This window comes from Heteronotia binoei, chromosome 19 (assembly GCF_032191835.1).
Source record: "Heteronotia binoei isolate CCM8104 ecotype False Entrance Well chromosome 19, APGP_CSIRO_Hbin_v1, whole genome shotgun sequence".
Classification (NCBI taxonomy): domain Eukaryota; kingdom Metazoa; phylum Chordata; class Lepidosauria; order Squamata; family Gekkonidae; genus Heteronotia; species Heteronotia binoei.
Genome location: NC_083241.1, coordinates 34,458,957 through 34,477,829, shown reverse-complemented (window position 1 = coordinate 34,477,829; position 18,873 = coordinate 34,458,957). Strand labels below are relative to the sequence as shown.

General features: G+C 48.3%; 1 protein-coding gene across 1 annotated transcript; it reads left to right on the top strand.

Annotated features, from left to right (window-relative positions):
- Positions 1 to 2,207: 2,207 nt before the first annotated feature.
- Positions 2,208 to 17,400, top strand: LOC132587575 (cytochrome P450 1A5-like). Its single transcript, XM_060259875.1, has 7 exons — positions 2,208 to 2,368; positions 4,214 to 5,083; positions 9,130 to 9,250; positions 10,153 to 10,242; positions 11,899 to 12,022; positions 13,738 to 13,824; positions 15,683 to 17,400. Exons 2-7 carry the CDS (start codon positions 4,244 to 4,246, stop codon positions 15,987 to 15,989), a joined length of 1,569 nt encoding a protein of 522 aa, XP_060115858.1. The 5' UTR covers positions 2,208 to 2,368; positions 4,214 to 4,243; the 3' UTR covers positions 15,990 to 17,400.
- The last annotated feature ends 1,473 nt before the right edge of the window (positions 17,401 to 18,873 follow it).

The following is an 18,873-nucleotide window of genomic DNA, read 5'->3' as shown; positions in this document are numbered from 1 at the left end:
GCTTCTCTTATGTTCTTATGTGACACAGAGTGTTGGACTGGATGGGCCATTGGCCTGATCCAACATGGCTTCTCTTATGTCCTTATATGACACAGAGTGCTGGACAGGATGGGCCATTGGCCTGATCCAACATGGCTTCTCTTATGTTCTTATGTGACACAGAGTGTTGGACTGGATGGGCCATTGGTCTGATCCAACATGGCTTCTCTTATGTCCTTATGTGACACAGAGTGTTGGACAGGATGGGCCATTGGCCTGATCCAACATGGCTTCTCTTATGTCCTTATGTGACACAGAGTGCTGGACAGGATGGGCCATTGGCCTGATCCAACATGGCTTCTCTTATGTTCTTATATTCAGTGTACTACTGAACTCGAATCTAGCTGTTCCACTACAGAGCAGCACTCTGAAACATTCTCCATTGTCCAGCTTTCACCTCCATAAAGCAGTGAATGGAATTTGTTGTTGTTGTTCAGTCACACAGTCGAGGCTGACTCTTTGCAACCGCATGGGCAAAGTCACGCCAGGCCCTCCTGTCTTCTACCATCCTCTGAAGTCTGCTCAAATCTGTGTTTGTTACATTAGTAACGCTGTTCAGCCATCTCATCTTTTGCCATCCCCTTCTTCCTTTGCCTTCTGTCTTTCCCAGCATCAGCATCTTCTCCAGTGAGTGCTCCCTTCTCATTTGGTGGCCAAAGTATTTGAGTTTCAGCTTCAGCATCTGACCTTCCAGGGAACAGTCAGGTTTGATTTCCCTTAGGACTGACTGATTTGATCTTCTTGCAGTCCAAGGGGCTCTCAAGATTCTTCTCCGGCACCACATCTCAAAAGCATCTATTCTTCTGCGCTTGGCCTTCCTTATGGTCCAGCTCTCACAGCCATACATTACTACTGGGAAGACCATTGCTTTGACTATACGGACTTTTGTTGGCAGGGTGATGTCTCTACTTTTTATTATACTGCCCAGGTTCGCCATAGCTGTCCTCCCAAGGAGCAAACGTCTTTTAATTTCATGGCTTCAGTCACCATCTGCAGTGAACTTGGATCCCAGAAATGTGAAGTCTGTCACTACTTCCATGTCTTCCCCTTCTATTTGCCAAGCTGTGATGGGGCCAGATGCCATGATCTTAGGTTTTTTTTGATGTTGAGTTTCAAGCCTACTTTTGTGCTCTCCTCTTTCACCCTCAACAAGAGGTTCTTTAGGTCCTCCTCACTTTCTGCCATTAAAAGTGGTGTCATCTGCACATCTGAGGTTGTTGATGTTTTTTGATGTGAATGGGAATACTATGAAGTTAACTGTGGAATTCGCTGCCGGAGGATGTAGTGATGGCCACAGGAATAAACAGCTTTCAAAGGGATTGGAGAGATTCGTGTCTATCAGTGGTTATTAGCCATGGTGACTGATGGAAACCTCCACATTCAGAGGCACGAAACCTCTGAATTCCAGAGCCAGGAGGCAACCACGAGTGAAGACCTTGGTCTCTCTGCCTTGTTGCTGGCCCTCCAGAGAAACTGGTTGACCCCTGTGTGAGACAGGATGCTGAACTAGATGGATCACTGGTCTGATCCAGCAGGGCTCTTCTGATGTTCTAATGAAGGCCTCAGCCTCTCTGTCCTGTTGCTGACCCTTCAGAGGAACTGGTTGGCCATTGTGTGAGACAAATGCTGGATTAGATGGACCACTGGTCTGACCCAGCAGGGCTCTTCTGATGTTCTTATGAAGACCTTGGCCTCTGTGCCCTCCAGAGGAACTGGTTGGCTCCTATGTGAAACAGGATGCTGGACTAGATGGATCACTGGTCTGACCCAGCAGGGCTCTTCTGATGTTTATGAATTAGTTTTATCTTCATCGCCACTGACACATCCGTACGCTTAAGGATCTTTCCTAGCTCTTCCACAGGTGCCCTTCCCAGTCTCAATCTCCTTCTGAGTTCTGGCTTGCAGTCTCCCTTGGGTTGATGATTAAGCCAAGGAACAGAAAACCTGAACCGTTTCAATGCCTTCGTTGTCAGCCTTAATACTGTGTAATGGTGTGTTTTAAATGCTGACTGTCCTGCTGGCTTCCAGGAATGTGGCAATCTGGGAAGTACCTGATGAGCAGCCACCTCGCTTGGGCCTCATTTTGCCAAAGTTCCAGCATTTCTACTGTTGTCATTGGAGGCGCTCCCGTGCTCCCTGCTTTATCAGTTTGGACTCAGCTGCAATGAGGGAGCTTTGACCGCAGGAAGGGAAGGGGTTCGTTCCTCCAGCTGCAACCTATAAAGTGATCTCTTGAGCCTTCTGGGAAGGCACATCTAGCCCACCAGCCAAAGACAGAGATCCAGATTTGTTGCAGAAGAGGGAGGCACGTTCAAACCGTGACGTACAGGTATTTATTCATTTGGGGTCAGGATACTATCACATGAAGTGATGGCATCGCTTTACTCTGCTTTGGTAAGACCTCACCTGGAGTCTTGTGTTCAGTTTGCGGCACCACATTTTAAGACGGATATAGACAAGCTGGAACAGTTCCAGAGGAGGGCGATGAAGATGGTGAGGGGTCTGGAGACCAAGTCCTATGAGGAAAGGTTGAAGGAGCTGGGCATGTTTAGCTTGGAGAGGAGACAACTGAAAGGTGATATGATCACCATCTTCAGGTACTCGAAAGGCTGTCATATTGAGGATAGTGTGGAATTGTTTTCTGTGGCCCCGGAAGGTAGGACCAGAACTAATGGATTGAAATTAAATCAAAGGAGTTTCCAGCTCAACTTTAGGAAGAACTTCCTGACGGTTAGAGCGGTTCCTCAGTGGAACAGGCTTCCTCAGGAGGTGGTGGGCTCTCCTTCCTTGGAGGTTTTTAAGCAGAGGCTAGATGGCCATCTGATAGCAATGAAGATCCTGTGAATTTAGGGGGAGGTATTTGTGAGTTTCCTGCATTGTGCAGGGGGTTGGACTAGATGACCCTGGAGGTATCTTCCCCAACTCTGTGATTCTATAAGCTATGATTAGAGGTGTGCATTCAGTTATATTTGAGTCAGGGAAAAAAATACCTTATCAGTGTTTTCCAGCTATTCTTTCAGCCAGATATAGATTTGACAGGGGGGGTTGCTATCTGAAATGGCCAAGTCCCTCAAATCCCAAAAATATTTGGGATTTTTTGGGACCATACAATAGTTAAAGTTAAAGGGTGTTTAAAGAGATTTAAAGAGTGTTTATAAGAGCCCCGTGGCATAGAGTGGTAAAGCTGCAGTACTACAGTAGGAGCCCTCTGCTCACGCCCTGAGTTCGATTCCAGCTGAAGCTGGGTTCAGGTAGCCAGCTCAAGGTTGACTCATCCTTCCATCCTTCCGAGGTCGGTAAAATGAGTACCCAGCTCACTGGGGAGAAAGTACAATGACCGGGGAAGGCAATGGCAAACCACCCTATAAAAAGATCTGCCGTGAAAACGTTGTGAAAGCAGCGTCACCCCAGAGTCGGAAACGACTGGTGCTTGCATGGGGGACCTTTCCTTTTCCTTTCCCAAAGAGATTGCAGTCCCTTTAAACACCTTCTGCGTTAATTGCCCATTGGATAAGGTTTTTAAAGAGACTGCAAGCCCTTTAAATGTCTCTCTAGTTCATTCACATTTTGGAAAAGGCATTTAAAGGGACCGTGATTCCTTGAAGCACCTTTCCCCTCCATTGAAACCAATGGAAGATGGGGGCACCTACTGGTACACTGCTGTAGTACACATGGAACCCTATCTGCACTCGGTTGGCTCCAAAAGAGTCCTCTCACGAGTGGACCTTTAGCTCCAACTCATTGGGGAATGGGCAATGGCTTAGTCACAGAGCGTATGCCTTGCATGCAGAAAGTCCCAGCTTCAATCTGTGCCTTCTCCAGTCATAGGTTCAGATTGTAGGTAATGGGAAAGATCTGAGACCTTGGGAGAACTGCTGACAGTCCAAGTAGACAATATTGACTTCGATGGACCAAAGGTTTGATTCAGAGGGAAGGGGCAGTGGCTCAATGGTAGACTATCTGGGGAAAATCCCAGATCCAGTCTCTGGCATCTAAAATTTTAAAAACCCCAGAGAGTCCCTGGGGAACCACTGTCAGTCGGAGTAGACTGGAGAGACCTCAATAGACTCAGTAGACGATAGCTTCGTGTGGGTTGATGGAAGAGCAAAGGGCATTGTTCGTGTGTCAGTACTGACCTGCGCGGAACCTCTTTTTCTGTGTCTATTTTAAGTAGGACTCTTGGGCCCTGATATTGAAGGTCACCATGCTGTTCTTGGCAAGCCTGAGCCTAGGGCTTCTATCAGCCACAGAATTCCTCCTTGCCGCTGTTGTTTTCTGCTTCATCTTAATGACCGTCAAATCCTCCGGGAAGCGGATACCCCGAGGACTCAGGGAACTCCCCGGGCCTGCGGGCTACCCGTTGATCGGCAGCGTTCTGGAGATGGGGAAGAACCCCCACCTGAGCCTGACTCAGATGAGCGAGAAATACGGGGATGTGATGAAGATCCGTATCGGCACGAGGCCCGTGTTGGTGCTGAGTGGGCTGGAGACCATCAAGCAAGCCTTGGTGAAGCAAGGGGGAGACTTCATGGGCCGCCCTGACCTGTACACCTTGCGGCATATTACAGATGGCCAGAGTATGACCTTTAGCACGGATTCTGGGGTGGTGTGGGGGGCCCGCAGGAAGCTGGTCCAGAGCGCCTTACGGAATTTTGCTTCCGCTTCCAGCTCGGGTTCTTTGTCCTCCAGCCTGCTGGAAGAACATGTCTCCGAAGAGGCAGAACGCTTGGTCACAACACTGCAGCAGGTGATGCAGGAACAGCAGGGATTAGACCCCTCTCGGTACCTTGTGGTCTCCGTGGCCAACGTGGTTACCGCCATGTGCTTCGGCAAGCGCTACAGCCACGACGACCAGCAGCTTCTCAGCATCGTGAACGAAAGCGAAGAGTTTGTGGAAGTCGCCTCCTCTGGGAATCTTGTCGATTTCTTCCCCTTGCTTCAGTTCCTCCCCGGAAAGAGCATGAAGAAGTTCAAGGCATTCAATCGACGGTTCACCGATTTCCTGCAGAATATCGTCAAAGACCATTATGAGAGTTTCAGTAAGGTAAGGAGCTGTGGCCTTGACCAGGATAGCCCAGGCTAGATTAATCCCATAAGATTAGTATTTGGATGAGAGATCGCCAAGGAAGTCCAGGGTTGCTATGCAGAGGCAGGCAGAGGCACACCACCTCTATTCATCTGCCCTGACCTGGATGGCTCTGGCTAGTCTGATCTCATCAGATCTTGGAAGCTAAGCAGGGTCAGTTCTGGTTAGTACTTGGATGGGAGACCACCAAGGAAGTCCAGGGTTGCTACGCAGAGGCAGGCAGAGGCACACCACCTCTGTTCATCTGCCCTGACCTGGATGGCTCTGGCTAGTCTGATCTCATCAGATCTTGGAAGCTAAGCAGGGTCAGTTCTGGTTAGTACTTGGATGGGAGCCCACCAAGGAAGTCCATGGTTGCTACGCAGAGGCAGGCAGAGGCACACCACCTCTGTTCATCTGCTCTGACCTGGCTGGCCCTGGCTAACTTGATCTTATCAGATCTTGGAAGCTAAACAAGGTTGGCCCTGGTTAGTACTTGGATGAGAGAGCACCAACGATGTCTGAGGTTGCTAAGCAGAGGTAGGCGATAGCAAACTTCGCCTACGAGTATCTTGCCTTGAAAACCCTATGGGGCTGCCATAAGTCAGCTATGACTTGATGGGGGTATCATTATTGCCCTGAGCTGAATGGCCCAGGCTAGTCCAATCTGTTCAGCTCTCAGAAGCTAAGCAGGGTCAGCCCTGGTTCGTACCTGGATGGGAGACCACCAAGGAAATCCACAGTTGCTACCAAGAGTCAGGCAACAGCGAACCACATTTGTATGTCTTTGGCTCTGACCTGGATGGCCCAGGCTAGCCTGATCTTGTCAGTTCTTGGAAGCTAAGTGGGGTCAGCCCTGGTTAGTATTTGGGTGGGACACCTGACATTGAGGAAGTCCAGGGTTGCTATGCAGAGGCAGGCAATGGCAATGCATCTCTGCCTGCCCTGACTTGGATGGCCCTGACTAGCCCAATCTCATCAAATCTCGGAAGCTAAGCAGTGTCGGCCCTGGTTAGTAGTCAGATGGGAGACCCCACCAAAGGATTTTAGGGTCGCTACGCAGAGGCAGGCAACGGCAAGCCTCCTCTGTTTGTCTCTTGCCTCGAGAACTCCACTAGGGGTTGCTGTGTGCTGGCTGTGACCTGACACTCCTTTGCAGCACCACTAAGGAATTGGGGATTGATTGGGCATGCCTGAAAGGAGCCCCAGGCTTTCAAAAGCAAAAAAGCAGAGAAACAAAGTCCTGCAGGATCTGACTCTGTCTAGACCAGGGGTGGCCAAACTTGCTTAATGTAAGAGCCGGATAGAATAAATGTTAGATGTCTGATAGCCACAAGACATAAACATCAGATATTTGAGAGCCACAAGGTGGGCAGGCAGGACAGGAGGGAGGAAGGGAACTTTAAATGCATTTTACAAGCTGCTGGCTGTCTTGGCTTAAAGAAATGATTTTAAGAGACCAATACCTTCTTCCAAGCCAGCCGATGGGACAGTGGGAGCCACACAGTATGTGTGAAAGAGCCACGTATGGCTCCTGAGCCAGAGTTTGGCCAACCCTTATCTAAATCCAAGGTAGAGCTATCTAGGAATCCGGAAGACAAGCTTGCTTTTCTGTTCAAGGAAGGAAGGAAAGAAGGAAAATATATGGAGGAAGGGGAGAGAGGTAGAAAGAAAGCAACTTTAACTTTAAATACATTCTCCAAGCCATCAGCTAGCTTCCCTTGGCAAAGTGATTTAAAAAGACAGTTGTCTTCTCCAAGCCGGCCAACAGGGCAGAGGGCATTAAAGGCCACACAATATGTATGAAAGAGCCACATGTGGCTCCTGAGACACACTTTGGCCACCCTTGGTCTAGATCAACTTCCTTTTTCTCACAGTGGCTGACTAGGCATCTCGGGAGGCATACAAACTGATGTCATTCTGCCTTGTGACTTGGAGGCTCTGTTTGGCCATTGTGGCTAAAATCTGATGGACTTCTCTATGGATTTGTCTAGTCCATTTTTAAAGGTTTCTAAGCCAGCAGCCATCAATCTTCACCTTGTGGCAGGGAGTTCCGCAGGTGAATGGTGCATTTCTGATTTGCTGTTCGGTATGGGCTCAGCAGCCTCCGCGATGTATTATAAAACAAATCTGTAACCGCCACAGGCCACGAAGAGAGCCAGCTTGGTGTGATGGTGAAGAGCGGTGAACTCTTATCTGGAGAACTGGGGTTGATTCCCCACTCCTCCACATGAAGTCAGCTGGGTGACCTTGGGCAGTCCCAGTTTTCTCAGAGCTCCCTCAGCCTCACATACCTCACAAGCAGTGTTCCCTCTAAGCTGAGTTAGTGTGAGCTAGCCTCCAATTCACACATTTTTCTCTTAGCTCAGGAAGGATGGCCCCGGAGCAAACTAATTTATGCAGTAGCCAAATCGCTCGCTCACAAATTTAATGTCAGTAGCTCATGAAGTAGAATTTTTGCTCCCAAGACTCCACAGCTTAGAGGGAGTACTTATTTTTATTTATTTATCTTATTGCATTTATATCCCGCCCTCCCCTGCCGGGCTCAGGGCGGCTAAGAGCAGTTAACAATTTGATAACAGATTTAAATGATTACAATAAAATATTATTAAAATATTAAAAGCCGTTTTAAATACAGTTTCAGTTTCAGATGGCATTCTGTCTTGTTCAAAATAATTTATGTTAATGCTGTGGGATGGTGAGTACTGCACACCCCTGTAGATGTTAGGAGCACCTCCAGTTAGTTATTAAAAGCCTGCCTAAACAGATGTCTTACAGGCCCTGCGGAATTGTGGCTAACCCCGCAGGGCCCTGGTCTCCTCAGGGAAGGTGTTCCAGAGGGCAGGCGCAGCCACGGAGTACTGCTCACAAGGTGCCTGTTGTGGGGAGAGGAAGGGAAAGGTGACTTTAAGACGCTTTCAAGTAGAGGAAAGTGGGGTATAAAAACCAACTCTTCTTCTGTTCTGAGGGTCCTCAGTCATTTTGAGCTTGTGGGCATCTTTGGAATTCTGACATAGCATGGTGGGTGCAGCCACAAAATGGCTGCCTCAGGAGCCAGTGCCAGCCAGAAAATGGCTGCCCCAGGAGCCAGAGCCAGCCACAAAATGGCTGCCACAGCTTACCTGAAGTCACATGGTGAAGATCTTTGTGCTGTGGTGGCAACTACTGCCAAAGCAATGCCTTTTAAAATTCTGCCCAACTAATTGAACCTCCAGTGATCAATCAGAAGGCTTACTGGGCAGAGGCTTCCCCTGACCCTTCCTCTTTCTAATATATATTAGGCATATATATATGTATGGCAGATCAGGTGGCAGGAAAGATTTTGGTGGTCTCCATGGTGCCCATGAGGGTGCCACTGCCACGTTAGGGACCCCCTGCCCCAGCTTTGAGCTTTCTTAGGCTTCCCAATCCCCAGGTCCCAGCGGGAGATCCCCCGGTTTTACAGGTTTCCTCCCTCCCCCAGCCAGCTGGCCAGCTGGGGAAGCCCTGCCCCTACAGCCACCATGCACCTCCATGAACGATTCCCATAGGAATGATGGGGAATTGATCTGCAGGTATCGGGAGCTCGGGGGGGGGGGCTGTTTTTTGAGGTAGAAGCACCAAATTTTCAGTATAGCATCTAGTGCCTCTCCCCAAAATAACTGCAAAGTTTCAAAAAGATTGGACCAGGGGGTCCAATTCTATGAGCCCCAAAAGAAGGTGCCCCTATCCTTCATTATTTCCTATGGAAGGAAGGCATTTTAAAAGGTGTGCAGTCCCTTTCAATGTGATGGCCAGAACTCCCCTTGGAATTCAATTATGCTTGTCACACCCTTGCTCGTGGCTCCACCCCCAATGTCTCCTGGCTCCGCCCCCGAAGTCCCCAGATATTTCTTGAATTGGACTTGGCAACCCTAGCTTTCATCCAGATATCACAATCAAGTGGAGTGACTGTGAGGTGAGTGCTTTTTTTTTTTTTTTAACACAATTTACAGCTCAGCCTTCCCCAAGCTGACAGGTCATGCAAACTGCCGCTGTCTTTTCAGGACAACATCCGAGACATCACGGACTCCCTCATTGATCTCAGTCAAGAAAAGGACAGAAATACAAAGATTCAGCTCCCCACTGGGAAAATAGTGAACCTCGTTAATGACATTTTTGGTGCTGGTAAGTATGTTCCCAAAGTTCAGAGCTGGAGCAGTGCCTCGAACAAAATTGGAAAAGAAGTCGCAGGTAAGGAATTCCCCCCAAAATTGTTTCGCGACAACAGAGACAGACACGTTTTCACTTGCTGTCTGCCCCTATTAAGATCTTTCAGGTATGCTGTGAGGCTTTTACAAATACATCCTGGAGTCTATCCAGACAACATTCATATCCTGCCATCTCTAGTTTGAGGCTCTCAAGTAGCAAATGGTGGGGGAAAGACTTTGGAGAGCCACCCAGACAAGACCTCTCTGGGCTCAATGGATAGGGTTGCCAATCCCCAGGTAGGGGCAGGGGATCTCCTGGTTTGGAGGCCTTCCCCCCCGCTTCTGGGCCATCAGAAAGCGTGGGGGGGAGGGAAACGTCTACTGGGCACTCCATTACTCCCTATGGGGACTGATTCCCATAGGGCATAATGGAGACTTGATTAATGGGTTATCTGGGGCATTGGGGGTGTTTTTTTGAGGTAGAGAAACCAAAGTTTCAGCACAGCATCTGGTGCCTCTCCTCAAAACACACTCCAAGTTTCAAAAAGATTGGACCAGAGGGTCCAATTCTGTGAGCCCTCAAAGACGGAGCCCCTATCCTTCATTATTTCCAATGGAGGGAAGGCATTTGTTGTGCAGGCCTTTTAAATGTGATAGCCAGAACCCCCTTTGGACTTCAACTGTGCTTGTCGCCACCATGCTCCTGGCTCCATTGCAATGTCTTCTGGCTCCACCTCCAAAGTCCCCAAATATTTCTTGAATTGGACCTGGCCACGCTATAGATAGATCAAATGTCTGATTTTGTTCAAGGCAGCTTTCTAGGTTTGTGCAGAAAGTATTTTGCAAGCCTTAGCATTTATCTTTTTGGCATTTCTCTAGGTTTCGACACAGTGACCACAGCCTTAACCTGGTCTCTCGCGTATCTTGTCGTTTATCCCGAAATCCAGAAGAAGATTCAGGGAGAAATAGGTAAACCCAGAATTTGGCAAACATTTAGATTTCTTTCTCAGAAGTGGTGGTTCCAATTACAAGTCTCTCCCTCTCTCTCTCGCTACAAATACAAGTTGATGGGGTGTGAACTGGCAGAGACTGACCAAGAGAAAGATATTGGGGTCGTGGTAGATAACTCACTGAAAATGTCAATACAGTGTGCGACTGCAATAAAAAAGGCCAACGCCATGCTGGGAATTATTAGGAAGGGAATTGAAAACAAATCAGCCAGTATCATAATGCCCCTGTATAAATCGATGGTGCGGTCTCATTTGGAGTACTGTGTGCAGTTCTGGTTGCCACACCTCAAAAAGGATATTATAGCATTGGAGAAAGTCCAGAAAAGGGCAACTAGAATAATTAAAGGGCTGGAACACTTTCCCTATGAAGAAAGGTTGAAACGCTTGGGACTCTTTAGCTTGGAGAAACGTCGACTGCGGGGTGACATGATAGAGGTTTACAAGATAATGCATGGGATGGAGAAAGTAGAGAAAGAGGTACTTTTCTCCCTTTCTCACAATACAAGAACTCATGGGCATTCAATGAAATTGCTGAGCAGACAGGTTAAAATGGATAAAAGGAAGTACTTCTTCACCCAAAGGGTGATTAACATGTGGAATTCACTGCCACAGGAGGTGGTGGCGGCCACAAGCATGGCCACCTTCAAGAGGGGTTTAGATAAAAATATGGAGCAGAGGTCCATCAGTGGCTATTAGCCACAGTGTGTGTATATATATATATATATATATATTGGCCACTGTGTGACACAGAGTGTTGGACTGGATGGGCCACTGGCCTGATCCAACATGGCTTCTCTTATGTTCTTATGTGACACAGAGTGTTGGACTGGATGGGCCATTGGCCTGATCCAACATGGCTTCTCTTATGTTCTTATGTGACTCACAGTGTTGGACTGGAGGGGCCATTGGCCTGATCCAACATGGCTTCTCTTATGTTCTTATGTGACTCACAGTGTTGGACTGGAGGGGCCATTGGCCTGATCCAACATGGCTTCTCTTATGTTCTTATGTGACACAGAGTGTTGGACTGGATGGGCTACTGGCCTGATCCAACAGGGCTTCTCTTATGTTCTTATGTGACTCACAGTGTTGGACTGGAGGGGCCATTGGCCTGATCCAACATGGCTTCTCTTATGTTCTTATGTGACTCACAGTGTTGGACTGGAGGGGCCACTGGCCTGATCCAACATGGCTTCTCTTATGTTCTTATGTGACGCAGAGTGTTGGACTGGATGGGCTATTGGCCTGATCCAACATGGCTTCTCTTATGTTCTTATGTGACACAGAGTGTTGGACTGGATGGGCCACTGGCCTGATCCAACATGGCTTCTCTAATGTTCTTATGTGACACAGAGTGTTGGACTGGATGGGCCACTGGCCTGATCCAACAGGGCTTCTCTTATGTGACACAGAGTGTTGGACTGGATGGGCTATTGGCCTGATCCAACATGGCTTCTCTTATGTTCTTATGTGACACAGAGTGTTGGACTGGATGGGCCACTGGCCTGATCCAACATGGCTTCTCTTATGTTCTTATGTGACACGGAGTGTTGGACTGGATGGGCCATTGGCCTGATCCAACATGGCTTCTCTTATGTTCTTCTCTAACCTGCAGATGAAACCATTGGCAGAGAGAGGAAGCCAAGACTGTCAGATCGTCCCCTTCTGCCTTATACAGAAGCCTTTATCCAAGAAATGTTCAGACATTCCTCCTTCCTACCTTTCACAATCCCTCACTGGTAAGCCCCCCCCCCCCCCACGAGCATTTGGGAGACACCGCAGCGTACCGGCCAGCTTTCAGGTTTGTAACAGGCAGCATCTGATCTCCAAGGCTATATGTCTTCCTGACATCTATGGATCTCTTGCTGAAGCTTGTCCATTTTGAGAATCTCAGATTATAATTTTATGGTTAGAAATTCTGCAGATAAACATTCTGAAGAAGACAGGGCATCACTGCCCCAGACCTAAGACAGCCAGTTTGGTGTAGTGGTTAAGTGCACGGACTCTGGTCTGGGACAACCAGGTTTGATTCCCCACTCCTCCACTTGCACCTGCAGGAATGGCCTTGGGTCAGCCATACCTCTTGTAGTTGTCCTTGAAAGGGCACCTTCTGGGAGAGCTCTCTCAGCCCCACCTACCTCATAGGGTGTCTGTTGTGGGGGGTGGAGATAAAGGAGGTGAGCCGCTCTGAGACTCTGATTCAGAGAGAAGGGCAGGGTATAAATCTGCTGTCTTCTGTCTTCTTCTTCTAAAGCAGGGGTGGCCAAACTTGCTTAACATAAGAGCTACACAGAATAAACATCAGAGGTTTGAGAGCCACAAGACATGAATGTCAGGTGTTTGAAAGCCACAAGGAAGGAAGGAAACTTTAAATGCATTTTTCAAGCCACTGGCTGTCTTGGCTTAAAGAAATTATTTTAAGAGACAAGTACCTTCTTCCAAGCCAGCCAATGGGACAATGGGAGCTTTGAGAGCCACGTAGTATGTGTGAAAGAGCCACATATGGCTCCTGAGCCACAGAGGTATCTGGGAATCCAGAAGACAGGCTTGCTTCTCTTTGTGACTTACACATCCCCTCTAAATTCAGTACAGCCATGGTGGAAAAAGCTGCCAAGCCACAGCTAACATATGCTAGCGTTTTCAAGGCAAGAGATGAACAGAGGTGGTTTAGAATATAAGAGAAGCTGTGTTGGATCAGGCCAATGGCCCATCCAGTCCAATGCTTTGTGTCATACAGTGGCCAAAACCCAGGTGCCATCAGGAGGTCCAGCAATGGGACCAGAACTCCAGAAGCCCTTCCACCCTTGCACCCCAAGCACCAAGAAGACAGAGCATCCCTGCCCCAGACACAAGAAAGGCTGTGTTGGATCAGGCCAATGGCCCATCCAGTCCACCACTCTCTGTCACACAGTGGCCAAAATTCAGGTGACACCAGGAGGTCCACCAGTGGAGCTAGAACTCCAGAAGCCCTCCCACCATGGAGAAGCACCAAGGTTTGCCCTTTCCTGCCTCTGCGTAGCAACCCTGGACTTCCTCAGTGGTCTCCCATCAAGTACTAACTAAGGCTGACTTTGCTTAGCTTCTGAGATCTGACAAAATTGGGCTAGCCTGGGCCATCCAAGTCAAGAAGCCATGGTACCTGCCCCTATATCTTACCTATCCCTTATCTCTATCCCTTCCTCATTTCCTACTCCGTCTCTTTCTGCTTCTAGTATTTCCAACACTTTACTGAGGCATGAGAGGTTCTTGGCTTATATTTGTATCTTGTCCTTCCTCTTAGAAGCCTGGAGCAAAGTCCACGGATTCCCCTTCTTCCATTTTATTTAAGGATTTGAACTCAGGCCTCCCTGGTTCTAGTTCAAAACTAAGACTCTTAATCCACAATTCACCTAGCGGTTGGCCATGAGCCATGACATGGGCTTTTCTGTTTCCAGAATCTGCTTTCTGTTTCCAGCACAACCAGAGACACCGTCTTGAATGGCTACTACATCCCCAAGGATATGTGCGTCTTTGTCAACCAGTGGCAAGTCAACCACGATAAGTGAGTATCACCAAAACCTTCTACTGGCAAAATTCTGGAAGCACCGTTGGCAAGGCTCCCAGAATCATATCTATCTGCGCTGTAGTGTCTTGAACGGTGTAGCACCCCTTTCCGATTTAATTTCATTTGTTTGTCTTTGTTTATAGCTCATTTTTCTTGCAGAGACTCACGATGGATTAGAAACAGCAAAATCTGAGCATTTCCCAGAAACTCAATGGCTTTTTCATATTTTGGTTGGGGATTAGGGTCTAGAGATTAGTGGTTAGAGTGTCAGAAGAGAATTGGGGAGACCCGAGTTCGAATCCTCATTTCTGACATGGAAGCCTGCTGGGTGATCTTGGGCCAGTGCACACACTCTCGGCCTGACCTACCTCACAGGGTTGTTGTAAGGTTAAAATGGAGGAGAACGTCGTAAGACAGGGGTGGCCAAACTTGCTCAACAAAAGAACCGCATAGAATAAATATCAGATGTTTGAGAGCCTCAAGATAGGGAAGGAGGGAAGGAAGGAAAATAGATTGGGGGGGAGGGAGAGATGGAAAGAAAGCAACTTAAAATACATTCTACAAGCTGCTGGTTGGCTTGGCTTGAAGAAGTGATTTAAAGAGAGAAATGCCTTCTCCAAGCTGGACAACAGGGCAGTGGAGGCTTCAAGAGCCACATAACGTGTGTGAAAGAGCCACATGTGGCTCCCGAGCCACAGTTTGGCCACCCCTGTTGTAAGAGATTTTGAGCCCCTCTTGGGGTATAAATGGAGAAAATAAATTAAGCGGCATGCAGAAAGTCCCAGGTTCAGTCCAGCTAGAAGAACCAGGCAGAAGGGGATGAGAAAGACATCTGCCTGAGACCTTGGAGAGCTGCCTGCCAGTCAGAGTAGACAAGACCTTGGTGGACCAAAGGTCAGAACTAAGGCAGCTTCATTGGGGAGTTGCTGTGGCTCATTAGCAGGTCCCAGGTTCAATCCTCAGCATCCCCAGCTGAAAAAGACCAGGCAGTAGGTGATGGGTAAGACCTCGGCCTGAGACCCTGGACAGCTGCTGCCCATCTGAATAGGGAATACGGAAGGTGATGGACCAAAGATTTGATTCAGTATAAGACAGGAGTGGCCAAACTGTGCTTTCCTCCCTCCCCCCTCCCTCCCTCCCTCCTTGTTGCTCTCAAACCTCTGATGTTTATTCCATATGGCTCATACATAAGCAAGTTTGACCACCCCTGGTAAAAGGCAATTAGGTGTAGTGGTTAAGAGTGACAGACTCTAACCTGGAGAACCGGGTTGGATTCCCCACTCCTCCACCTGAAGCCAGTTGGGTGACCGTGGGTCAGTCACAGTTCATTCAGAGCTCTCTCAGCCCAAAAAACAAGTCTAGGTCACCACCTAGTGGTACATAACGCTAAAAGAGTTGAACTTCAGCCTGCCAGACAATCTTAGGATCTCCTGGCTACACTACACTCGCCATATGATAATTATTAAGCATGGTTAAGTGATATGAGTTTTAGAACTTGGGAGAATTTGGTTTTTGATGTGTTATCCGCCCTCATCCTTTGAGACAGACAGGTGGAATTCTAGCAGGAGCTCCTTTGCATATTAGGCCACTCGCCCCTGATGTAGCCAATCCTTCAAGAGCTTACAAGGCTCTTTTTTGTAAGCTCTTGGAGGATTGGCTACATCAAGGGGGAGTGGCCTAATATGCAAAGGAGCTCCTGCTAGCATTCCGCCCCTGGAGACAGATAACAAAATGAATGCATCGATACATATAATAGAGTTTGAACTGTAATAAGTAAATATAGTCAAAGAATTGCCAGGCTTTGAAACAAATATCTTTGAAGAAACAAGGAAGTCAAAACATTCTTGTTTTCCAGAGACCTTTGGAAGGATCCTTCCATCTTTAAACCAGAACGTTTCCTTTCTGACAACGGGAAGGAAGTCAACAAGGACGAGTGCGAGAAGGTCTTGGTCTTTGGTTTGGGCAAGAGGAGATGCGTCGGGGAGACGATCGCTCGGTGGGAGGTCTTCCTCTTCTTGACCACTCTGCTACAGGAGCTCCAGTTTACGATCCAGGACCGGGTCACGTTGGACATGACGCCTCGCTACGGGCTCTCCCTGAAGCTGAAGAGATGCGAGCACTTCCAAGTGACCAAGCGCTCCCCGAAGAGGCCCGCCGAGTGAACTGCAAAGCAAAATGGACCTTTTGTGGCATGTCGATTCCTGCAGGCACTTAGAATAACACGGGGGTGTTTTCGCGCACATTAAATAATGCACTTTCGATCCACTTTGCGAGACAGTTGCGGTAGTGGGTTGAAGGTGCATTATTTAGCACTTGTGAAAGCACCTGTGGAATCATAGGAGGCTTCCACACGTGCTAAATAAATGCAGTTTCAATCCACTTCAGCGACCCTTTGCAATGGGTTTTACCCAGGGCTTTTTTTTGTAGTGGGACCTTCTTTGCATATGAGGCACACCCCTGATGTAGCCAATCCTCCAAGAGCTTCTTAGTACAGGGCCTACTGTAAGCTCCAGGAGGATTGGCTACATCAGGGGTGTGTGGCCTAATAGGCAAAGGAGCTCCTGCTACAAAAAAGCCCTGGTTTTGCCATCTCACACAGTAAAAATCAGTTGCGAAGTACACTGAAGGTAAATCGAAAGTACATTATTTAGTGTGTTTGAAAGCGCCTTTAGAGTTGGAAGAAGAAGAAGAATTGCAGATTTATACCCCACCCTTCTCCCTGAATCAGAGACTCAAGGTGGCTTACAATCTCCCATGTCTTCTTCCCCCACAACAGACACCCTGTGAGGTGGGTGGGGCTGAGAGAGCTCTCCCAGAAGCTGCCCTTTCAAGGACAGCTCTGCCAGAGTTATGGCTGACCCAAGGCCATTCCAGCAGCTGCAAGTGGAGGAGTGGGGAATCAAACCCGGTTCTCCAAGATAAGAGTCTGCGCACTTCATCACTACACCAAACTGGCCTTCCAGGGTCCTCTAAGGGGGCCATGAGAACTAAGCCCTGATGCAGCCCTTCCTGCCAAATCTGCCAAACGTACCCTCTCCTGGTCCAAGCCCCCGGTCTGCGCAGGGGTTCCCCCGCCTGAGAGGTTCCCAACCCACTGGCCCACATTGGGCCGGTAGGGGGAAGCTCCCCCGACGTTGCCGGCGCAACGACAGTACCCAGAAGTGATGTCATCGTGCTGGCCATAGAGTTTTCCCCTCCCAAATGGCTAAAGCATCCAAGAAAACCATAGAGTTTTCCCCAGAAATTCCTAGAGTGGCTACCGCAGCGATGACATCACTTCCGGGAAGCGTCATTGTGCCCCGTGCGCGCTTTGAGACCCCCGCCAGAGGCTGCAAAGGACTTGGCAACCCTACTTGGTCCCCCAGCTTCTTGCTCCTATTGTTTATGCTTTGCTAATTAAATTAGCACCCCCCAGTGCCCCCTCCGGAAAATATCCTAGATATGAGCCTGTCTTAGGGTCAGAGGGAACAAAGAAACAAGATGGAGTTAATCAGAACTAGAAAGAGGAGTGAGCTATTATTTCCATGTAACCCTTTCCCAAAGTCTGAAGTAAACTTTTTCTTCGAGTTTAAACACACGTGTCTGTGATGCATTATTCCGCTCGGAGCTTTTTTTTGAGCAGGAACGCACAGGAATGCAGCTCCGACTGGCTTGGCACCAGGGGGTGTGGCCTAATATGCAAATGAGCTCCTGCTGGGTTTTTTTCTACACAAAAGCTCCACTTGAAACAATGGTGATGTCAGGGGGTGGGACCTCTCTCCCTAGAAGAACCAGGGTGGTATAGTGGTTAAAGCACCTGAACACATGAAGCTGCCTTATACTGAATCAGACTCTCGGTCCATCAAAGTCAGTATTGTCTACTCAGACTGGCAGCGGCTCTCCAGGGTCTCAAGCTGAGGTTTTTCACACCTATTTGCCTGGACCTTTTTTAGTTGAAGATGCCAGGGATTGAACCTGGGACCTTCTGCTTACCAAGCAAATGCTCTACCACTGAGCCACCCTCCCTCCCACTGAGCCCAGGCCTGGGAGACCCAGGTTTGAATCCTCACATGCCCTGGAATTTTGCTGGGCAACCTTCGGACAATCCCAGACTCTCAGCCTAACCTACCTCATGGAGTTGTCGTGAGGATAAAAGCCACTTTGGGTTCTCATTGGTGAGAAAGGTGGGAATTTTCGGGTTGCCAGTTCTGGGATGGAAAATACCTGGGGATCGGGGGGGAGGTGGAGCTTGAGGAATGCAGGGTTTGGAGAGGAGATGGATCTCAATGAGGTCTAGCGCCATAGAATCTGCCTTCCAAAGTGACCGTTTTCTCCAGGGGAAATGACCTCTGTCACTTGGAGATCAGTTGTAATAGAGGGAGTTCTCCCGCCACCACCTGGAGGCTGAATGCCTGTCCGTCCATTCATCATCTATCTATCTATCTATCTATCTATCTATCTATCTATCTATCTATCTATCTATCTATCTATCTATCTATCTATCTATCTATCTATCTATCTATCTATCATCTATCTATCTATCTATCTATCTATCTATCTATCTATCTATCTATCTATCTGTCTATCTATCATCTATCTATCTATCTATCATCTGTCTGTCCGTCCGTCTGTTGACTTCATTTCTCCCCAAGGGGGGCCCAAAGCAGATCACATCATTCCCCTCTTCTCCATTTTATCCTCACAACGTCCCCCTGAAGTAGGCCAGGATAAGAATACGGCCCAATATTACCCTCTAGGATTCCATGGCAGAGTGGAGATTCAAACCTGGCTCGCCCAGATTAGAGTCTGACACTCCAATCCAATGCAATCTATTAGCTCTTGCTATGAAGCACTTTTCCAGTTTTAATTTGCCATTACATAAAGTAGGATGTTGCCTTTGGAGTATTGGAAGAATTCCTGGGGCTGGAGTCCTAAAACCTGCCAAATTGGAGATGTGCTGCCACCTACTGTTCAGTTGCAAGCTATGCAGACAAGTTGTTTACAGTCTTTCTGTCCCAAAAGAAAAAAACCCCAGAGCCAACACCATTCTCAGGGGTGGAATTTTAG

Bases quoted from the DNA above. Each gene is read 5' to 3' on its own strand.
- LOC132587575 (XM_060259875.1), top strand. From the start codon at position 4,244: ATGCTGTTCTTGGCAAGCCTGAGCCTAGGGCTTCTATCAGCCACAGAA. The intron at 10,243-11,898 runs GTAAACCCAGAA...TCTAACCTGCAG, and splicing joins GAAGATTCAGGGAGAAATAG to ATGAAACCATTGGCAGAGAG. The intron at 12,023-13,737 runs GTAAGCCCCCCC...TTCTGTTTCCAG, and splicing joins CCTTTCACAATCCCTCACTG to CACAACCAGAGACACCGTCT.